The 20,150-nt window shown below is 41.3% G+C and overlaps 1 protein-coding gene across 1 annotated transcript; it reads right to left on the bottom strand.

The window, feature by feature from the left end:
* Positions 1-718: 718 nt before the first annotated feature.
* On the bottom strand, positions 719-19,186 carry Giot1 (gonadotropin inducible ovarian transcription factor 1). Its single transcript, NM_133563.1, is given in 4 exon segments — positions 719-2,794; positions 4,870-4,930; positions 5,137-5,263; positions 18,895-19,186. Coding segments are annotated over 4 exon segments (1,965 nt in total). The 5' UTR covers positions 18,898-19,186; the 3' UTR covers positions 719-1,020.
* Positions 19,187-20,150: the final 964 nt, after the last annotated feature.

The following is a 20,150-nucleotide window of genomic DNA, read 5'->3' on the forward strand; positions in this document are numbered from 1 at the left end:
TGAATCAAGATGCCCTCAAACTCAGAGATGCATTTGTCTGTCTCCAAAACACACCACTAGGTCCAGGTGAGATATTCATAAAATGAGTTATCTTTGAATTAAGTCAGAGACAAATAACATAACATTTAAACAGAAACCATCATTATTTTGTTGAGTATTAACACTCCACAGAATGCTTCAATGTATTAATTTCAACTGGTAAATAGTTCCCTATGTTCTCAATATTTTGGTTATTTTCTTTGCTTTGTTCATTTCTTTAAAAACTGTTATCATTTTTTTTAAGCACCTGTACTGTGAAATGCACGTGCAAAGCAAAGGACAATTTACAGGTGTCAATTCTCTATTTCCTCTATGTCAGTACTAGAAATCAAACCGAGGTAGTCATATTTGGGAGCAAGTGCCTTAAACAGTTGAGTAACTGCAATGGCCCTCATTTCACTTTAAAGAAAATGTATCTAAGTTCTGGATTGTGTGTGTTTCATATGTCACAGCCCAAATATAGTAATCAGAGAAAAACTGGTATGAGTATTGTGGGTCTCCCAGAGAATAAACTCAGGTCATTAGGCTTAGAAGCAGCCACTTTTAACCACTGCAACAATTCTCTGAGATTTATTTGTATTTCTGACAAAGTGTTAAGAACAAGTACTTATGTACTTATTCCTCAATAAACTAGCATAACCCATACAAAAGGAGGCAGTATAAATATTTTCATTTTCAAATAGGTTTTATTAGTCAAATTGTTTGGTATACCTCTATTCTTAGATGAAAATGTATATACAATTTGAAAACAAAACTATACCTTAATGATGAAATGATTATACTAACACGAGTACCAGGAAGATGGGGGGAAAATGTGCTTGGTATGCATGGCTTTACTGCATTTACTAGATTTGTGGTGTTTCTCTTCATTAGGGATTTTTTTCATTCCTTTGAAGAAGACTGTAAATGCAAAGGCTTATATAATCAATCACATTGATTATATTAGTAGGCTTTACACTGATGTAACCAAGTTTTACCGCATCAATCACATCCATAGGTTACTTCTCCAGTATGCTTTCCTTCATGTTTCTGAAGATTACTTTGACTAACAAAGTCTTTACCACACTGATTATATGAATAGGATTTTTCTCCAGTATGAATTCTTTCATGTACTTGAAAATTACAGCGACTTGCAAAGGCTTTACCACACTGATTACATACGTAGGGTTTCTCTTCGGTGTGAATTTTTTCATGTTTTTGAAGATTACAGCGACTTGCAAAGGCTTTACCACACTGATCACATACATAGGGTTTCTCTCCAGTGTGAGTTCTTTCATGTTTTTGAAGATTATTTCGATATGCAAAGACCTTACCACATTGATTACACTCATACGGTTTCTCTCCAGTATGACTTTTCAGATGATTTTTAAGACGTCCAAAATGTGTAAAGCCTTTACCACATTGATTACATTCATATGGTTTGTCTCCATGACTTCTTTCATGCCTTTGAAGATAAACAATATGTGCAAAGGCTTTACCACATTGATTACATTCATGGGGCTTCTCTCCTTTATGAGCGGTTTCATGTATTTGAAGATTACTGCGAAATGAAAAGGCTTTACCACATTGCTTACATCCATAGGGTTTCTCTCCAGTATGAATTTTTTTATGATTGTGAAAACTTGTGAGATGTGCAAAGGCTTTACCACATTCATTACATGTATAGGGTTTCTCTCCAGTATGAATTTTTTTATGATTGTGAAGACTTGGAAAATGTGTGAAGGCTTTACCACATTGATTACATGCATAGGGTTTCTCTCCAGTATGAATTCTTTCATGAATTTGAAGAAGACGTCGCCATGCAAAGGCTTTACCACACTGATTACATAAATAAGGTTTCTCTCCAGTGTGAGTTCTTTCATGTGTTTGAAGATTACTCCGACTTGCAAAGGCTTTACCACACTGACTACATTCATAGGGTTTCTCTCCAGTATGAATTCTTTCATGTACTTGAAGTTCATTTCGACGTGCAAAGGCTTTACCACACTGACTACATTCATAGGGTTTCTCTCCAGTATGAATTTTTTCATGCTTGCGAAGATTTGTGTAAAGTGTAAAGGCTTTACCACATTGATTACATGTATAGGGTTTCTCTCCAGTATGAATTCTTTCATGCATTTTAAGATTATGGCGACTTGCAAAGGCTTTACCACACTGATTACATTTATAAGGTTTCTCTCCAGTATGAGTTCTATGTTCTTGAAGACAACTGTGATGTGCAAAGTCTTTTTCATACTGATAATATTTATAGGGTGCTACTTCCAAATGAGGTCTTTGGTGTAAGGAAGAATCAGATCTAAAGGCTTTATCACATAGATTATATTCATAGGTATCCTCTTCATTATTGGTTCTTTTGTGTGCTTGAAAATACGTGTGATGGTTAGTACATGGCTCACATTTATCAATTCCTCTTCCAAGATGAGTTTTTTCATGTCTTTGAAGAGAACTCAGAGCTTTACTACACTGAGTGCATTTATAACATTTTCTTACAGTGTGATTCACGCTACATATGCAAAGTGAACTTGGATAAACAAATGAATTCCCATATTCCTGGTACTCATAAGACTTTTCTCCATTGTAAGTCTGTTGATGCATTCCCACTGTAGTTGGAACACCAAGTGCTTGTAAATTCATGTCATATTCATGAAATCTATTCATATATCCTCTAACTGTTGTTGGAGAAAGAGAGGTAAACTGCATCTTTCCATAGTCCTTATGCTCAAATGGCTTGTATCCTGAGTGGCAGATGATATCCCTATTAAATAAGAATAACAAATAAAATAACAAATAACTGAATTCACATAGTCTAACCTTTTATATCTCAGAGATGTGGTATAAGGATTCAGGTTCTTCCACCACGGCAACCCTCTTGTGTCTCATAAACTGCTCCTCTCACTATACTAGCATAAATCACTACAAATACATAGGAACACCAGGATTAATATAGACTATTTGCTTATAAAAGGCCTTGGACAGACGCTGATTCCCCTAATCAATGTTATACCTTTTATACTTGAATGGTACAAAACTAAATGGATGGACAGTTCTACAACATGGCTCTCACAGGGCTAAGATTAAAATGCTAACGTCTGGTAAGGCTTTGTTCTATTGTCTTCTTTCTTAGAGGAATGCCTTGCAAACACTGATCAGCTACCTGACACTGAGGTATAGAGTACTGTGAAAATTTAATAAAAAACTGTGCTTATTTACAGTCTTGCATTTCCTTAAAGCTTCAGGACACACTAAAATGTCTTCAGAAATACATATGTATCAACACGCACATAAAATGCATCAGAATAAAATCCCCTATGCTCATGGATTAATAGGATTAACATGTAAAAATGGTCATCTTAACAAGGACAATCTGAAGATTCGATGCAACTCCCAGCAAAGTCCAACACAATTCTTTACAGATCTTGAAAAAAAATGCTAAACTTCATATGAAAAAGCAGAAAACCCAGGATATTTAAAATGATCCTATATAATAAAAGAACTTTTGGAAGTATCACCATCCCTGATTTCGAGCTGTTTTACAGAGTAATAGTAATAAAAACCTTATGATATTAGCATAAAGACAAACAACTTGATAAATGGAATTGAATCAAAGTCTCAGACATAAATCTACACACCTATGGACACTTGATTTTTGATGAAGAAGCTAAAATTATACAAGGGGAAAAATAAAGCATTTTCAACAAATGGTGCTGGTCTAATTGGATATCTGAATATAGAAGAAGGTGAATAGATCCATAGCTATTACCCTGCACAAAATTCATGTCAAAGTAGATCAAAGACCTCAAAATGAATCCAGACACACTAAACTTGATAGAAAAGAAAGTAGGGGATAGCACTGAACTTATTGGCAAAGGAGAAAACATCCTTAACAGAGCTCTAATAACTCAGACACTAAGATCAACAATTAATAAAGGAGACCTCATAAAACTGAAAAGCTTCAGTAAGGCAAAGGACACCATTGCAAGGACAAAACAGAATCCTACAGAATGGAAAATATCTTCGCCAACCCCACATTTGGCAGAGGGCTGGTATTAAAAATATATACTCAAGAAATTAAACATCAGCAAACCAAATAACCCCATTAAAAATGAGATACAGATCTAAACACAGAATGCTAAACAGAAGAATCTCTAATGGCAGAGAAGTGGCTTAAAGAAATGTTCAACATCCTTAGTCACCAGGGAAATACAAATCAAAATGACTCTGAGATTCTATCTTATACCCACCAGAATGGCTAAGATCAAAAATTTAAGCAGCAGCTTATGGTGGTTAGGATGTGGAGTAAGGGGAACACACTTTGATGATGGGGATAAGAACCACTTTGGAAATCAATTTGGTGGTTTTTCAGAAAATTGGAAGTAGATCTATTTCAAGATCCGACTATACCATTCCCAAACATATACATAAAGGACACCCCACCAACCTTTGGGTCTATGACCAGGGGCAGGAAGGACTGTAGGAGCCAGAGAGGTCAAGGACATGACAAGAATACCTGTAGAATCACCTAACTTGGGCCAACAAGCTCACAGAGACTGAACCACCAATCAGGGCAATCACATGATTGGTGAACATGTTGTAATAGTTGTGTAGCTTAGTCTTTATGTGGGACATCTAACAGCTGGAACAGGGCTGTCTCTGACGCTGTTGCCTGCCCTTGGGAATCTTTTCCCCCACAGGGCTACTTCATATAGACTCGATAAAAGAAGATGCACCTAGTCTTACTGCAGCTTGATATGCCAAGACTCAATAATATCATGGAAGGGCTCCCCTTTTCTGAAAAGAAAAAGAGAAGGAATGGAGGAAAGAGAGAAGTACCTTTCGTGTTTTCCAGAACTCTGACAATGTTCTTCAATATTCTGACTGTTCCATTTGTAGCCTAAAATATAGTACCAGAAAATGTCTGCTATATTATTAAAAATTATGCAAAATTTAAGTTACTATCTTTGTTGAACCCGAGAATCATACCTGATTTATTCACCACATTCTTCCACTTTCATAATTGAGATCGAAGTAGTGTACCAATAACCAATAAACACTTGTCCCCTTGTCTAACAGGTGAAGGAAAAAAATTAACATTCTTACCTATAGCAATGAGGTTCCTGCAGGTTTGCATCATCACATCTTTGTAGAGATTCTTCTGGGAAGGATTCAGCAAAGCCCACTCTTCCTGAGTAAAACTCACATACACATCCTCATAGGTGACTGCATCCTAAAATTTCCCATATATGTACATAATAAAAATGGTGAGACTTACTGCATTGTAGTGTACACTTTATTTTGATTATATTTACATAATTCGGTGTGCTCCACACATTTATTTCATGTCACAGAATTTCAAACACAATCACCAAGTCATTTTAAAAGGAACCAAAAAAAAAAAAAATCCTGTCTCTCTTTTCTGGACCTAGAAAAAGCATGTGGCATTGCAATACAAATGACTATTAACCAATATACAGAAAGACATGCAAACAGAGCCAACACTTTTGCTTATACATCAACAAAACTGTATCAAAATTACTAACTTCAAGTAAGATTGGACAAGAAGGGCATGTTGGCTCACACCTTTAATCCCATACTTTAAGAGGCAGAGACAGGTAAATATCTGTGATTTCAAGGCCAGCCTTGTCTATGTAGATATTTCCAGGACAGAAACCCTGCACAAAATGAAACCCTGTTTCAAACAAACAAATGAAAAAGGATAGAAAGCACTCAAAATTTCTCCGAAGAGTTAAATATTCACCCTGTAGGAAGGAATGGAACTGAAGCCATTTTGGGCAAACTTCATTTTAAATAGGGGTCAAATAAAGTTCCCAAGACCTCCCTGGGTAACTGACATCCTGCTTGGCAGAGACATGTACCTGGGTAACTGACATCCTTGTTGTCAAGTTGAAACGTGAGTAGTAGACAAGTTGCACAACCAATAAGAACAGGATAAATTTACCACCAATACATGTTCCTAAGGAAGTCCACTAGCCCTAAATTCTGATGGGTGAAAAATGTAACTGTAACTTGATGCAGATGTTTGTAGTTTTTAGGCTTAAAGGCTCTGTAACATTTTGGCTTGGGGTCACAGGTCAGCTCCCGAGTCTGTTTTGTGTCCCTGATCAAAAGCAGTTTGATTTCATTTTTCTTTTCTGTATCAACTCGGTGTTTGAGTTGTGTTAGATCTAAGAAGACCCTATAATGACTCTAGTTCCAGAAAACTGGAATGCCCCAGTTTACACTGTAAGGCTACTATGATATTCCTACAACAAAAGAATGTATTTTTAATAAATTACACGAGAAAGTTCTCAAAAACATTAACAAAGAAAATGCTGATCAAAAAACTAGATACAGGAAGAAAGCAACAGTTAAGATTATGTGTTGTTTTGGCAGAGAATGTGGATCAAGTCCCAACGCACAAACAAATCCAATGCTCTGCTCTCTCTCTCTCTCTCTCTCTCTCTCTCTGTGTGTGTGTGTGTGTGTGTGTGTGTGTGTGTGTGTGTGTGTGTCTGTGTATTCAAAAGACTCGTGCACATATTTTTAAAATTAAAGACAAACTTTAAACATAAACAAAGGTAAGGAGAATGTTATGCATCTGTAACCCATGTGTGCTGGATAATTTTATGTCAACTTGACACAAGATACAGGAATTGGAGAGGAAAGCATCACAACTAAGACTACACCTACAGGAGATGAGGCTGTGGACAAAACTGTACAGTATTTTCTTAATTAGTGATTGATGATGAAGTGTCCAGCCCAGTGTAGGTGATGCCATCCTTGGGCTGGTTGTCCTAGATTCTATAAGAAAGCAGACTGAGCAAGCCAACAGGTAAGTTATCTCTTCCATGGCCTCTTCCTCATCTCATACCTCCAGCTTCTAGCCATTTTACTTCCTATCCTGACTTCCTTTGATGCACAGTGATATGAAGTATAAGCCAGTATAAAATCCTTTCCACCTCAACTTCCTTCTTAGTTATTGTGCTTCGTCCCAGCAGTAGAAATCCTAACCAGACAGGTTGGTACCAGGATAGTGGGGAGATACTTTTACAGATATAATCACGATGTTTGGGGGAAGACCGTGGAAGGACTTTGGAACTTTGGGCCCCTGAGTGTTGAAAGTTCAGGGAGCTGTTGTGTAGAATCTTAGAAGATACAGACTATTGAGAACATTACAGAAGATGGAAGCCTGGCTTGTGAAGTTTCAGAGGACAGTAAAGACTCTACCAGGCCTTTCTGTGTGCTGAATCTATGATATCTGGTCACATAGAACCAAAGAATCAACTCTGATTAACAAGAGACCAGAAACACTGAAGTAAAACCTTTGTCTTACTAGGACAATTGACAACAGTTAGCTGCAGCTAAAAAATGTGCAAAGGTTTAAGAACAGATCAGCATCCCTGAAGTGAAATCTTCTGGTCAGGGTTTTCTCAGAGTCAATACACAGAAGCTGCATTCCAGAGGTGGCCAAGATTATATCTTTTATTAGCAGCCAAGCTTGGTAGTATAAGACTCACCCATACTGGTTTTGAAGATGTAAAAGGGTCATATAGAGCAGCTGAAGCTTGGCACTGTGAGAGGCCATTGGTGAAGGTACAGCTTTAGTAGCAGTTGCAGGCCAGGACTGAATGGGATCATGCACAGATTTATAGCTCGGCACCATGAAGAAAGCCTGGGAGAGGCTATCTTCGTTAGGGTTGTACTGCTGTGAACAGACACTATGGCCAAGGCAACTCTTACAAGAACAACATTTAATCAGAGCTGGCTTACAGGATCAGAGGTTCAGTCCACTATCATCAAGGCAGGAGCATGGCAGCATCCAGGCAGGCATGGTGCAGGGGGAGCTGAGAGGTCTACATCTTCATCTGAAGGCTGCTAGCAGAATACGGGCTTCCAGGCAGCTAAGATGAAGGTCTTAAAGCCCATACACACAGTGACACACCTACTCCAACAGGGCCATACCTTCTAATAGTGCCATTTCCTGGCCCCCATGGGCTTGTTCAAACATATGAGTTTATGGGGGCCATACCTAAACATAGCATAATACAAAATACACTTAGTCCAACTTCAAAAGTTGTCATAATGTTTGGCAGTCTCAATAGTGTTAAAAGTCCAAAGCTCAAAGTATCTTCTGAGATTCATTCAATCACTTAACTGTAATACCCTAAGCGAGACAGGAAACCAGCTGGACAGACTCCAAACTCTCCATCTCCAATTCTGATGTCAAAGTGGTCTTCAGATCTCCATCTCCTTTTTCATCTTTGTTGAGTGCTTTCTCCTGGGCTGCTTCCACTCCCTGTTAGCCGCTTTCCTCAGTAGATAGCTCACACCTCAAGCATCTTCAATGTTTGGGATCCACAAATGATCTTCTGGGCTCCTCCAGCTCTGCCCTCTGTAGCACTCTAAGCTCAGGTTGATCCACTCCACTGCCACTGCTCTTCTTGGATATAATCCCATGGTACTGGCATCTACAATATACTGGGATCTTCTACTGCACCTAGGCTTCACCAATACCCTCTCATAGGCTCTCTTTATGGTGCCAGGTCTCAACCTCTTTGCATGATCCTTTCAGTCTTGGGTCATCAACTGCAGCCGAGGCTGCACCTTCGCCAAGGGCCTTCCATGGCCTCTCTCAGTGCCAAGCCTCAGCTTCAAGACCCCTTCATGCCTTCAAAACCAGTACCACCGTGGTGACTCTTACACATTACCAAGTCCAGCTGCAGCACAAGGTACAACCTTGGCTATCTCTGGAACACAGCTTCTTTGTGCTCTCAGAAAACACTTCCCAGGTTTCACCTCAGTGATGCTGGTCTCTTCTTAATCACCGCTAATTTCTTAGCTCCAGCTAACCAGCATCAATTGCCTTTATAGTCCCTTCTATTCTTGACTCTAAAACCAGAGCCACATGGCCGAAGTTGCAGAATTCTGCTTCTTGCAGGAGCTGGAACATGGCCCCCTTGTTCTTTTACATTATCAGCAGCTTTCTATTTTCCAACTCCTTCATTGCTTAAACTTGGCTGTCCTGGATCTTGTTCTGTAAATTGACCGTGAACTCAGAGATCTGCATGCCTGTCTCCTGGGATTAAAAGTGTATACCACCATGCCTGGACTTAACTTTTCTTCACCTAGAACTTGGTCTGTCCCAGGTGGGCCTTGAATTCAGAGATCTGCTTGACTTTATCTCCTGGGATTAAAGCTGTGTATCACCATGCCTGGATCTAAATTTAGTTGGGTAGGATCTTGCCCCCAAGTCTCACTCACTTAATTCAATTTAATATCTGTGAACACAGGATTCAGTTCATTTCCCTTCCTGGTATGCTTTAATACTCAAACCTATATTTTGTATTTTTCCTACCTCAGCTTGCTATGCTTGTTCAAAACACTCTTCATGAGACTTAACCAGAGTACAAAGCCTATGATGGTTGTTTCTAAGCCTTCCTTTGTCAATACAAATAATCTGAGTCTCTTTACCTTAGCCTCAGGCAGACTCTTCAGATAAGGGCAGCCATGTTCTTCACCAAAATATCACAAAACCAGTTTCTAGGCCACATATTGAAATCATCAACTGAAACCTCTTGGGCCAGGTCCACACATTTCAAATCATTCTAAGTAACAAAGTCTTCCATATTCCTACTTGGATAGCCCATTAAGCCCCATTTAAAGCATTCCACAGCTTTCCAAATCCAAAGTCCCAAAATCCACATTCTTCCAAACAAAAGCATGGTCAGGCCTAGCACAGCAATACCCCAATCCCTGGTACCAACTTCTGTCTTATTGGGTTTTACTGCTGTGAACAGACACCATGACTAAGGCAAGTCTTACAAAGAATAACACCTAACTGAAACTGGCTTACAGGTTCAGAGGTTCAATCCACTATCATCAAGGTGGAAACATGGCAGCATCCAGGCAGGCACGGTGCAGGAGGAGCTGAGAGGTTTACATCTCCATCCGAATACTCACTTTCAGGCAGCTAGGATGAGGGTCTTAAAGCCCCACATCCACAGTGACACACCTACTCCAACAAAGCCACACCTACTCCAACAGGGCCACACCACATACAGACCATCATAGAGGTTACTGGTAAACAAGAAGCCCAATTGCAGCAAGAGGCCTGAACATATTGGAGATGGCACTAAAATGGAATGACCACCAAGAACAGCTTACAGTAGAGTGGAGAAGATCATGAGTCCAAGACAACTGGACACTGAGCTATTTATATGGTTGAGGGTTTGTTCTACTATATTCAGACTGACTATGCCTTCTTCCCAAAAGTAGGCTGATAGTGATCCACATTTATCCAGTTCTCCAGATCCAGTCTCCAGAGACTCATCTGCAACTTTGTAGCAGAAACCCTGCAGTGGTCTCCTTTTCCTCTCTGACCTCATCCCAGTGGATCACAAAGATCACTTCCAACCTTCTTTCCCCCCAACACATCCCAACCTCCAGCATCAGCAGGTGTTCACTGTGAACACTCCAGCAAACAGGCTGGGAAACCAGCTACTGAAGATTTTGCCATTCCCTCCTCTCCTCCAAACCCAATCCTTGAGTTACATCCCTATTTCTACAACAAAATAACAGCCATAGCCATCCTTCCCCCTCAGACCACATCTCCTGGGAATCCCCCAGACCTTCCCTTTCTAACCACTCTCTCCACACTTGTTGCTTTATTTCAGGCCCCAACTCCAGAATTCGCTCCATGCTAAGTGACAGACCATTCCTGCCAGGGGACAGGGAAGCTATCTGTACATCTTTCCTTCTCTAGATCCAACCCACCAGTCTCATTCCCACTGATATAGAGTGACCTCTTCTCACTTCCTTCCCCATTCCAAGGAGACAAAGGAAGCAGATCCTGACTGAACTCTGCTCTCCTCTCTCTTATGAACCCCTTCAAACATTTAGCCACCCCCATTCCTAATGTCAGCTCCCAATATCCAGCAATGCATTTTACCTGGAACCCTAAGTGGACAAAACAAAAGGTCCAAAGAGAATTTTCTACCAGGCAACACATAGCCATTACAATTCCTGAAAATACAGAGAGAAAACAAAAACCAAGAAACAAAAAATCCCACTCAAAAAGAAAGAAAGAAAAAAAAAAAAACAGCAATCAGCCTGTCATACACCTATAATCATCCCAGTCTCAGATGCCCAGATGCAGAAACCATGGAGTGTGCTGTTTATTGGCTTTCTCCCATGGCTTGTTCAGCCTGCTTTCTTATGGAATCCAGGACCACCAAGCCCCGGACAGCATCACCCACAATGAGTTGGGCCTTCCCCCATTAATCACTACAGCTGGATGACATGGAGGCAGTTTCTCAATTGAGGATTCCTGTTTTGCAAGGGCTCTAGTTTGTGTGTCAAGTTGACATAAGCCTACCAACACAAACACCTCTGACATAGACCAGATCTCAGTAGCTTTCCTTACTGGGGAGGGAGATTCCACCACATGTATCCTTGACTCTAAAGCCAAAAAGATGTGGCCAAAGCTACCAGGTTCTGTTGATTCCTAGGGACGAAACTTTGTCGCCTCCTTCAATTACATTTGCACTAGTCTTCTGTTGCTGAAGGTTTCCTTCAGTTCCGTAAGTTTTTCTTTAATTCCTTTCCACAAGTTGGGACTTCGGCTGGTTGGATGGCTGAGAGAGGTCACCACTCTGTTTATTCCATTTAGCATCAGGCTTTCTGCAAACTTCTATCTCTTTGCACATGGACTTTAATACATTTAATACATTTTGTATTTCTTACTGCTTGTTTTCATTATAAATCTGCACAAGTGTGACCACTTATAACCACATGACAGAGTTAATACTGGGCTGTTCTTGAAATCTTCTCTGCCAACACCATTAATCCAAAACTCTTTGATTTAGCTGGGGCTTAAAAGTCAGTCATGATCAACAAGCACCCTGCAAGAAGGATATAACACAGAGACCACAGAGAGGTGCTGCTTACTAGTTTGCTTTCAAAGTGAAACTTCTGTGTTACTGGGAAATTGATGCTGGATAGCTAGAGTCAAGAAATCAATGGTGATTAAAGAGATACCAGTATTACTGAGGTGGAGTCTTCTAGGAAATGTTTCCTCAGGGTCAGCACACAGAAGCTGTGTTCCAGAACTGGCCAAGGTTGTATCTTGTCCTGACAGCCAAGCTTGGTAGTGTAAGAGTCACCCAGATGGTACTGGATTTGAAAGCATGGAGAGCAGCTGAGGCTTGGCACTTCGAGAGGCCAGGAGAGGCCATTAGTAAAGGAAGAGCCTCAGTGGCAGTTGAAGACCCAGGATAGAAGGGTCATGCAAAGATTTTGAGGTTCGGCACCATGAAGAGAGCCTATGAGACGCTATTGGTGAAAGTGAAGCCCAGTTGAGCAGAAGACTCCAGTAGTTTTGGCAATAACAGTACCACGGGATGACCTCCAGTACAGTAGAGTGGATCCAGCTGGAGCTAAAGGGCAAGCTGTGTGGAGGCGTAAGCTGGAGAAGTGACACAGAAGATCATGAGTGAGTCTCAAATAATTTGACATTGACTTGTTTATGCTGTTAGAGTTTTATGTGGTGCAGATAGTGACTGCCCTGGTTCTTCCTCGTTGAAGAAGGTATTTCGTTTAATTTTGATTTCCATAGGAGCCAACAGCTGAAAGACTGAATTTAAGAAATTTTGTATTTTTAGAGAAATTGGATATTTTAAAGAGATTGAAATTTTTTTTAATATTTTATTTATTTTATGTATATGATGAGTACACTGTAGCTGTCTTCAGACACACCAGAAGAGGGCATTGGATCCCATTACAGATGGTTGTGAACCACCATGTGGTTGCTGGGAATTGAACTCAGGACCTCTGGAAGAACAGCCATTGCTCTTAACCACTGAGCCATCTCTCCAGCCCCTGAGATTGAAATTTTAATGTGTCTAAATTTGTAAAAATGTTTAAGTAGATTGATCTACCAACCACACTATCTCCTCCTCCCCTCCTTCCAGTCCTTCCACACACCTCCCCTTTTCCCCCACCTTACTCATTCCTCCTCTGCTTCTCTTCAGAAAAGGGCAGGTCTCCCATGAATATCAACCAGCCATGGCATATAAGATTGTGAGACTTTTTAAAGTTATTTATGTTTTTAATGTAAGTTCTTGAGGATGAATAAGAAAGGAAGGGTTGTAGTTTAATAGTGATATGTTTGTGTGTCAAGTTGACAAGGGGTCAGTTGGCTGGTTTTGTGGCAACTTGATACAGCTACAGTCATCATAGAGAATGGAGCCTCAGTTGAGGAAATGAGATCCTGCTATAGTACATTTTCTCAATTAGTAATTGATGAGGGAGAGCCCAGCCTTGTTGATGAAGGTGCCATCCAGGAACTGGCGGTCCTAATTTCTATAACAAAGGCTGAGCAAGCCAGTGGAAGCAGCCAGTAACCAGAACCCCTCTGGCTTCTGCATAACCTCCTGCCCTTAGATTCCTGTACAGTTTGAGTTCCTGTATTCACATCCTCCAGAAATGAACACACTGATATGAAGTGTAAACAAACAAAAACCAAAAATGATAAACAAACAAAAAATTAACAACAACAACAACAAAAAAAACCCTTGCTTTTTGGTCATGGTTTTTAGAAACCCTAATTAAGACACAATGATGCAGGAGATTCAAGATTAATGCCTTGAATGCATGCCATCCTGCTGTAAAAGTGATACCCTCTGCCAAAGATCAAAAGTCAAGGTGTGAGTACATGTAAGAACAGAATCAAATGTTTCACACGTACAAAAGCCTAAATATCCAAATACCCCAAAATATAAACATCAAAACATCAGGCTGGTAAAATGGCCTGGCATGGAAAAGCAATTTGTTCTATTTTATCCCACATCATTTAGGGATAGAGTCTGTAATGTTGGAGATGGTGTGGCTGCATGAGAAGAAACAAGGCTGCTCAGTTTCAACCACACAACGAAAAGGAAGTGTGGTGAGGGTATAAACACTCAATGCCCTTCCGCAGAGACTAACTTCCTCCAGAAGGCTCCTCTTCCTAAAGCACCTCAGTGAAAAGCACAAACCAGAGACAAATGTTCAAATACATCATCCTACACTGGAGGTCTTTCATTCAACCTACCACATTTTCACATAGGTCATAATAGGATCACAGTCAACCCATGATGCAAAATGCATCTAGTCTAACTACAGATTCCCCAGATTATATCACAGTTCCAACAGTATTTGAATGTTCAAAGTTTCTTCTGACACTCAAAACAATCTCTTTACTGTGACATCTTGTAAATTCAAAACACTAATTTATATCTTCTACCCAGCATACGATGACACAGAATACACACTTTTACTCTAAAGAAATAAGGACAGATCAGATCAAAGCAAGCCTGAAACCCTGCTAGGAAAACACCAAATCCTGCAGTTCTGTGCTAGATACCTGGGGCTTCAAAGGTTTTAGATGACTCTTTCTCACTGCGACTTTTTGCATGCCTCTCTTTGGCTACTTCCACTTCCTACATGAAGCTGTCAAATGACAAATGTCTCAAAGCTTGGATATCTTAACACCTTGTAATCTCAAAATGTAAATGAAGTTTCACCTTCAAGGCTTCATTTAATGAACTCTCAGAGTCTCCACACTGGAAATGGAACTCTGCTAAACAGATGGCTGCAACAGTGTTGAACTAGAAGCATAGAGGGAAAATCCATAACCTTTAAATCTTTCATCTTTCCTCTTTCAACAAATAGTGGCTTACAGATGCCACCAGCACCGTGGATTCTATCTGTGGGTGGACCTGGCTCTACTGGAACAGAGCAGCAGCAGATCCTGTATGAAGCTGCTCTCTGGGACTATGAATCACCTGTCTTTTTCCTTCCACAGTTAAACGCTTAGCTGGGCAGTGCAGTGACCTTACAGTACCTATTCTATCTTTTCAAAGAAGAGCAGGTGCCTTCTCTTTAATGGCCCTAATCTCCCTGATAGTTGCTGCCTCTGTTTCAGCACATGACTGCCATCTGAAACTACCTAGTGCTCTGTCCCTATTGTTACTCTTTTCTCTACAGACCTGCAGGAGTCATCAGTAACAACCATGCCACAGACTGAATGTTTGGTCAAGAAAACAGCCCATTACTCTTTCATTCAGCCTTACTGAATTTCATGCGATGTGGGCAGAATACAGACAGATAATATGCCAAAATATTACACAAACAACTCATCTTAGTGACTATTCTATTGCTGTAAAGAAACATTATAACCAAGGTGTCTTAGTCAGGGTTTCTATTCCTGCACAAACATCATGACCAAGAAGCAAGTTGGGGAGGAAAGGGTTTATACAGCTTACATTTCTGCATTGTTGTTCATCACCAAAGGAAGTCAGGACTGAAACTCAAGCAGGTAAGGAAGCAGGAGCTGATGCAGAGGCCATGGAGGGATGTTTCTTACTGGTTTGCTTCCCCTGGCTTGCTCAGCTTGCTCTCTTATAGAAGCCAAGACCACTAGCCCAAGGACAGCACCAACCACAGTGGGCTGGGTTCCCCACCACCCCTTGACCACTAGTTGAGAAAATGCCTTACAGCTGGGTCTCATGGAGACATTTTCTCAACTGAGGCTCCTTTCTCTGTGATAACTCCAGCTTGTGTCAAGTTGACACACAAAACTAGCCAGTACACAAGGCAACTCTATAATGGAAGGCTTTTAATTTGGGGATTGATTATAGTGGCAGGTTAGTTCATTATCATGCAAGGAAGCATCTTTGTGGACAGACATGGGGCTAAGTGTTACATCCTAACACAGGCAAGTAGGCAGAAACGTTTACCTTGCAGAGGGCTTTCAAAACCTCAAAGCCCACCTACAGTGACACACCTTAACAAACAAGACACACCTACTGCCACGTGGGCATATCTCATAATTTTGCAAAATTAATTCCAATTATTGAGGACCAGACATTGAAACATAGGAGCCCAAGACCATTGAGTAAATATAAATAATGACAGAAATATAACCTAAGTAGAAAGCTCTAATGAAAAAGAAAGGGGAAAAAATTGAGAGAAGCAGAAAAAGAAAAAGAGATGGGGTTTGGGAGGTGGGGAAGAGACAGAGAAACAGAAAGACCAAAAGAAGAAAACATTACACGGAATAGAAAGGAGCCTCCTGGGCTGGAGAAATGGCTCAGTGGTTAAGAGCCCTGACTGTTGTTCTAGAGGTCTTGAGTTCAAATCCCAGCAACCACATGGTGGCTCACAACCATCTGTAATGAGATCTAATGCCCTCTTCTGGTGTGTCTGAAGACAACAACAGCGTACTCATACACTAAATAAATAAATAAATAAATTAATTAATTAAAAAAAAAAGGAAGGAGCCTCCTCCTTTGGCAGGTTATAGGCTTCTTCAATATAAACTTCCCTTCCTGTCCAGTGAGGCCTCCAAACTTGGGATTAAGTACCTATTTTTTCTATCTGCATGGTATAATCCCTTGTTTCCATAATGACAATGGACTGAACCTCTGAAAATGTAAGCAAGCCCCAGTGAAATGTCCTTTATAACAGTAGGTTTTTCTTTACAGCAATAGAACAGCAGCACAGATACCAATCCGTGGCATTTCAAGAGATAAAATAACTAAAAGCACACTTAGCTACAGTGATGTTGAGGTAAAGTAGGCCACTTCATGGTACAGGAATGCCATTAATAACTGACTGTATCAACCTGTCCTATGTAAAATGTTACGCACTGCGTGCTGTACACTGACAAAGAAGTTACAGCCAACTTCCCTGTGTCTCAATCTTCTCACCAGGTTTGGACTTACCCAAATGAGAGAATTGCCCAACTGGAAATTTCACTGGCTCAAGCTAACCTCCAGAAATTGTATGCCTACCAATTTAGTTTACCTCCATTCATATGGTATGAATTAACTCATGCTGAGAAAAGTACACAGAAGGCACTCATCCTGCCCTATAAAATTTGTCTTTATATCAGAGACCTCTGCAACTCACTGCTTAACCTGTTTCCACATGTAGTGTATACAATAAATTATTCCCTGTATTCTGGTCTCAAAGGAAAAGCCATGGTCCACATACAAACTCTTTTCCTGTTACTGAATGGACAGTCCACTTCATGACTCAAATGGGTAGTTTTAGAACTGTGTGCTACTAGAACCCTTTAATCCAAATAATGAGGAGTGGATTCAGGACAGCAGCAATATCAATGCCCTGTGGAGCTACACACAGGATCAAGTCAACCTTAGAAAGCAAGGTTAGACTCTAATAAAGAAAAATTTCTTCAATAAAAACAAGCCTCCAGCTCTGGGTAACACTCAGAGGAACTGGCAAAGAACAGATATGCTAACTTACATACACACTAAGTGTATACATTCCCCATATGCTGTCAACCTGAAGAAATGTTGCTTACTGCCCTCTGGCTATCAAGACTCCTTAAAAGTGCTTTCTTATACAACGCAGGACAACCTGCACAGGAGGCACCAACCACAGTGGGAGAGACACTACCACATCAATCATTAATCTAGAAAATACCCTATACATTTACCCACAGGCCGGTGTGTTCTAACTTATTTCAACCTGATCATGGCTAACCAGCATAACTACTCAGTCACCGCGAACACCCAAAGAGATGTTTAAGTAACACTTAACACTCAGTTTGCAGCATGTACACATTCACATGTAAATTTTTGAAAATCTGTCAAGTTTATATCTAGAGAGATGGTTCAGCAGTTAAGGCCACTTTTGCAGAAGACCTGAGTCTGGTTCCCAGCACTAACACGGTGGCACGAAGTTATCTACAGATCCTGTTGCAAGGCATCTAATGGCTTCTTCTGTCTTCCGTGGAAACCAAACAGCCAGGTGACGACCACACATGCATGGAAGCAAAGCACTCATGCATAGGAGGCAAACTTAGTAAACTGGAAATACAGACTCCCTTATCTCTTATTGTGTCGGCAGGAATATAATGGCCAGAAACACATAGAAATATGACAAACACCTGTAGCCAAAATTATAACTTGGTAACTAAAAGAATCAAGGAACTCAAAGGAGAGGAATTGCAAGGTTGTAGACAAAAAATCTTGATATTATTTCAGTACACATTCTAAGCTATAGACTCAACAAATTCCTCAAAAGGAGATTTCTGCGAAGAACAACGAAAACCGATGACAAAAGGTCATCATGAATGACAACATGAACAACACAAGACTGAACAGACAGCACAGTGACACCATCTGACTTCAAAACTCCCCTACACCTGCAATAAAGCGCTTACCTAGGAAGCGCAAGGCCCTGGGTTCGGTCCCCAGCTCCGAAAAAAAAAAAAAAAAAAAAAAGACTGTGCTGCTGAGAAAGAATAAAGAGATCAGCAGAACACGAGTGAACACTCAGAACAAAAGTCACAATTAATATTGGGTCAATTTCGCCAACTTGAGTCAGGAAACAGTGAGTCTGGCCTTCCTGACACACGTGACTGGACCTCCGCGGCATCTACATGCGACTGTGTTAATAACGCAGACTTTACACCTGCGCCCTGCGCAGAGTTAACTGCAGACGGATCCTCCACCTCAATGTCAAGGGCCAGGGGAAGAACTTCTAGACGACACCAGAGAAACTAGAGCTCTGCCAGTCAGAAAAACCTGCCTTCCCGGACTATGAAAGCCGCGCATGCGCGCACACTGCAAGATGACGTCAGCAACAAGACAACCACACACACAGCCCCCCAATCCCCTATTCTGCACAGGCGCAACCCAGGGATGGAAGTTATTCAGCGGCTGCCGGGAGCCTGAGTTCCAGGGGTTGCAGGAACCTCACGGTGTGTCACGTCTCTCCTGCCATTCCGGCAGCTCAGGGCGAATAAGCTCCCGCAGCTCCGCCCCCGTGACAGACAGCGGCCCCGCTCACCATGGTGCGGATTCCGAGCTCTCCCCGCTCGGCTCACAGCTCCCCGCAGCAAGTCACAGCGTGAAATAGAGACGCGGGGGGCCTCACTCAAGCACCCAGTGGAGCCTGCACTATGACGGACCGGAAGTGTCCCCTCCTATTCTGACTGGCAGTCTGCCTCGAGGCCCTGATTGGCTGGTGACAGGAGCAACTCCGTTAGAGAGAGTGGCTTGCAGAGGTGGTTCCTAGCTGTCAACGAGGGTGCTGAGTACCTGGAAGAGAATGGGGGACAAGAGACGTGAAGAAGGACGCCACAAGAGTCTGATCGAGGCGACAATTTTATTTTTCCCCAAGGTTGAATTTATACCATAACAGGGGAAACAGAGGGGAGGGGGGAGTAAGAAACATTTACGCAGGCCAAGGACACAGTTCCTGTGGTCAGGGAATCGGCTGATGTTGACAGGATGTCAGAAAGGTCACAGGCTTGTCATATCTATTAATCAGCAGGATGTTGGTTTTTCAGAAAGGTTACAGGTCATCACATTGGGCGTCTTGACGTCAGATGTGTTTCTCAGCAGGGTCAGAGTTTTATCATATCATTTATTCATCCTGACCACCAGATTGGTATTAGTCTTCTGCAGCTGGCTGGGGATTTTCCATGAACCTAGTCATACTTAATTCTAACCATAATAAAAACACCAATAATGAAGGGCTTCAAGGGCATCGCTCCCAACAGTCCTCCTGCTCACAGATGAAATGACGCCCAGCCCATTCGGGTCAAATTTAAGCCACCGAACTGATATTCACCGGGCATCAGCAATTTCAATAAGGCACACTTAGGATTGCTCGCATCTTCTCAGCTGTACACTGTTGGCCAAATATTAACTTTCCCAGCCTTCTGTGGTGGCAATGGCCTTTCGTGCCACCTTTGGGAGGTGGAGGCAAGGCATCAAAAGCGTAAATTAGCTTGGTCTATGGGAGCAAACACCAGTAATTATTGTTTCCGAAGGGGAGGTGTCCGGGGAGATATCAGTATAATGTGTGTAAGCTCAGACTCCTGGTATGCAGGTTTATTAAGAACTACAACTCTGATGCACCCTTTCAAGGGGGAAAAGCAGACTGAGTCAGTAGAAATCTAATTTTAAAATGTTGATAAGAACCCAGGATACGTCAGACTACACTGTGGCCTTGGGTGGTAACCACATACGTCAGACTACACTGTGGCCTTGTGGTAACCACAGCCTCTCAGGCCGAAGAGCCTGGCTCCCTTGACTCCT

This window comes from Rattus norvegicus, chromosome 7 (assembly GCF_021556685.1).
Source record: "Rattus norvegicus strain SHRSP/BbbUtx chromosome 7, alternate assembly SHRSP_T2T, whole genome shotgun sequence".
NCBI classification, from domain to species: domain Eukaryota; kingdom Metazoa; phylum Chordata; class Mammalia; order Rodentia; family Muridae; genus Rattus; species Rattus norvegicus.